At 42.2% G+C, this 3,773-nt stretch overlaps 1 protein-coding gene across 1 annotated transcript; it reads left to right on the forward strand.

Annotated features, from left to right (window-relative positions):
• Nucleotides 1–222: 222 nt before the first annotated feature.
• Nucleotides 223–2,630, forward strand: LOC120277144 (G-type lectin S-receptor-like serine/threonine-protein kinase At2g19130). The gene has a single exon (XM_039283897.1). The coding sequence runs from the start codon at nucleotides 223–225 to the stop codon at nucleotides 2,614–2,616; it is 2,394 nt and encodes a 797-aa protein (XP_039139831.1). The 3' UTR covers nucleotides 2,617–2,630.
• Nucleotides 2,631–3,773: the final 1,143 nt, after the last annotated feature.

Consider the following 3,773-nt stretch of genomic DNA (forward strand, 5'->3'; position numbering starts at 1 on the left):
TTGTTTGGTTGCGTCCTCTTTCCACCGTTAGTGTATTTTTTTTCTATTTCATTTTTTTTTTCTTTTGTTTGATTGCAGTATCAAAGGAAAAAAAAAAGTCATATCCTAAATTCCTAATTAGTCTTTGCAAATTAGATTAGGGAAGCTTGAGAAAAATCCTTATATGACATGCTCTCTCCTTCTCCACTTCGCATCCCTTTTCTCTCTTAAAAACTCCAAACCATGGGTCCCGCATGTGCATTCATTGTTCTCATGTTCTTTCTCATCTCTCCATCCATCTGTGCCTCCCATGCATCAGACTCCATCACCACCAACCAATCCATCTCTGGTAAGCAGAAGCTCATCTCCGTAGGTGGTAACTTTGTGCTTGGTTTCTTCACTAAAGATGAATCCTCTGCCAAATTCTACATCGGAATATGGTACAAAAAAGTCTCAGAGCTGACCCCTGTCTGGGTGGCCAACAGAGCCACCCCAGTCTCAGATACCACCAAGTCTCTGCTTCATATCTCCCCAGACGGTAACTTGGCTCTGCTTGACCAATCCATTAATTCTCTCGTATGGTCAACCAACGCCACCATCTCCTCCAATTCTTCTACAGTTGCTGTCCTCTTAGACAACGGCAACCTTGTCTTGAGAGACGCTGACAACTCTTCCAACATCTTCTGGCAGAGCATTGAAAACCCAACTCATACTTGGCTTTCTGGTGGCAAGATAGCTCTGAATAAAATAACCGGAGTGAGCCAGAGACTCATTTCTTGGAAGAACTCTGAGGATCCAGCTCCTGGGTTATTCTCCCTGGAGATCAAGAAGGATGGCCAATACCAAATCCAGTGGAACATGTCCAAATCCTATTGGACCACAGGCCTCTGGGATGGCCGTGCATTTACCAAAGTACCAGAAATGACGTCGGGTTACATGTGTGACTACACCTATGTTAATAACTCCGAAGAGAACTACTTCTCCTACACTCTCAAGGATAACAGCACCATATCTAGGCTTATAATGGATGTAAAAGGGCAGATTAAGATGCTGATCTGGGAGGAGGTCAACCAAAAATGGATACAATTCTGGTCTGAACCAGAAGCCCAGTGCGAAGTCACTGCATTCTGTGGCCCTTTCGGAAGCTGCAACGAGCAGACGTTGCAGAAGTGCAGTTGCGTGAAGGGTTTCAACCAGAAATCACCAAAAGACTGGGGTTTGGGTGATTACAGTGGAGGGTGTGTCAGGAACAAAAGGTTGCACTGTGGTGCCAACAATAACTCAGCTTCCTTCAGTGAGCAGGACAAGTTTTTCCAGATGTCCAGTGTCAGGTTACCTGATCTCGGTCAGGCTTTGCAAGTTAGTAGTGATCATGAATGCATGCTAGCTTGCTTGAATAACTGCTCTTGCACTGCCTACGCTTATGGCGCTGGTTGCACTGTATGGTATGGTGATTTGCTTAATCTCCAAGAACAATATGAAGGATTAGATGGAGGAACTCTCTTCATTCGTCTTGCTGCTTCTGAGCTTCCAAGTCATCATAAGATTGGAAGTGTTTCTGGGCTTGTTGCTGGTGTCGTAGCTGCAGTTGTTGTTGTTGTTGCGGTGGTTGTCTTCATTCTATCTGTAACAATAAGGAGAAGAAGAAGAAGAGCGTTCAGGTTAGTGAACGGAGCTTTGGTGGTCTTCAGGTACAGTGACTTGCAACGTGTGACCAAGAACTTCTCACACAAACTAGGCAGTGGGAGTTTCGGTTCTGTTTTTAAAGGGGTGTTATTAGATTCAACTGCTATAGCTGTCAAGAAACTAGAAGGGCTTCGTCAAGGTGAGAAGCAGTTCAGAGCGGAGGTGAGCACCCTTGGAACCATTCAGCATGTTAATCTTGTTCCTTTGCGCGGTTTCTGTGTTGAAGGTACTAAAAGGTTGCTGGTTTTTGATTATATGCCTAATGGTTCTCTGGATTCTCATCTCTTTCATAGCAATGATAACGTCTTAGACTGGTCCGCTCGTTATCGAATTGCACTTGGAATTGCCAGAGGATTAGAGTATCTCCATGAAAAGTGCAGAGAGTGTATCATCCATTGTGACATCAAACCAGAAAACATACTTTTGGATGCTGAGTTCAACCCAAAAGTGGCTGATTTTGGTCTTGCAAAGCTGCTTGGCAGGGAGTTCAGTCATGTGTTGACCAGCATGAGAGGAACCATTGGGTATCTGGCACCGGAATGGATTTTAGGATTAGCAATCACACCAAAAGCTGATGTTTATAGCTTTGGTATGATGCTTTTGGAAATAATATCAGGAAAAAGAAACGCAAAGTGGTCGGAGAATGGAAGCCATTATTTCCCTGTTGAGGCAGCAATGAAAGTGAATGAAAATATGGCTCATTGCTTGTTGGATGAAAGATTGGAGGGGAATGCCAACATGGAAGAGGTAAATACAAGTTCCAGAGTTGCTTGCTGGTGTATTCAAGACATGGAGAATCAAAGACCAACAATGGGAATGGTTGTTCAAATGCTGGAGGGACTTGTTGAAGTTACTGTACCTCCAATCTCTGTTTTCCTTCAAGGCCTCGTTATAGATCCTGAGGACCAGAGCCACAATTTGGAAATTCCAGCGAGTTGTTATTCAAGCTGAATTCCAAAAGGCACCGTGCGTGTGTGTGTGTGCGTGTGCGTGTGCGTGTGTGTGGAATAAGAACAAGCTGAGAGTTATGTCTATCTGTCTCAGCCGGTCAGTTTTTTTAATAAGGTGGATAAACCACATGCATTAATGAAAAGGCACCAAAGGTACAGAAGTCATCCATTAGATGTGGAAACAGAAAGCGAGAAAGAAACAAAATGGAGGAACAAAGGGTCTCCTCCTAACCCACATAAAACATAAGCCACTCCTCGCCACCGCCCTGGTCAACCTCTGGGGTTGGAACGATCTTCCCCCCCCACTTCATGAGGTCCCTCGAACTCTAAGCTGCGCCTGATGGTATTAATATTGCTTAAAAATTCTCTAATTTTTGTTGGAGCTATATATATATGACCAATTTTTGTTGTACACTTTTTGTCTCCACCTCAAGTGGATTTTTTTCCTTATGTTTGTGCTTTTGTGGATTTTTTTATATGCATTTTCTCTCTTTTTAATACATTTGTGGTTTATCCACTTTATATAAAAAAAAAAAGGGCAATAAGTCTCACTCACCTAAGAGATTGCCAAAGGGATAAACAGGTACAGAGGTGCACCAATTACAATGGCATACAGACCTCCTACAAAAATCCCCTGAATCAAGTCTAGAATTCATGAACAGTACATGACAGTACTATCAGAGGAAGGATTCAAACCCTTGCCTTCCCCCTTGTACTCTTGTTGTTTTGGAAACCCAATACTTGTGGTTTCTTACTGTTTAATTTATTGTTATATAAATAATTGGTTCATCTACTTTGTTTAAAAAAAAAGTAAGATATAATACCCTAATTAGTCCCTCTACTTTTCTCTCTTCCCTTTTGGTCTCTCTACTCATTAATGCTCTCAACTAGTCCCTCTACTCTTGAAAATGGCACACTCAGTCCCTCTACGCTTAAAAATGTCCCACCTAGTCTTGTATTTTCAAGAGTAGAGGGGCTAGTTGGGAAGAGACTAAAAGTAAATAGATTAATTGGGCCCATTTTCAAGAGTAGAGGGACTACTTGGGAGTATTTTGGAGTAAATGGACCAAAAGAGAAGAGAGAGAAAAGTAGAGGGACTAATTTGGGTAATATACAAAAAATTAATTATACCTTCAATATAGTGGATTTTCATTAAAT

Source organism: Dioscorea cayenensis, chromosome 15, assembly GCF_009730915.1.
Source record: "Dioscorea cayenensis subsp. rotundata cultivar TDr96_F1 chromosome 15, TDr96_F1_v2_PseudoChromosome.rev07_lg8_w22 25.fasta, whole genome shotgun sequence".
Classification (NCBI taxonomy): domain Eukaryota; kingdom Viridiplantae; phylum Streptophyta; class Magnoliopsida; order Dioscoreales; family Dioscoreaceae; genus Dioscorea; species Dioscorea cayenensis.

Bases quoted from the DNA above. Each gene is read 5' to 3' on its own strand.
- LOC120277144 (XM_039283897.1), top strand. From the start codon at position 223: ATGGGTCCCGCATGTGCATTCATTGTTCTCATGTTCTTTCTCATCTCT.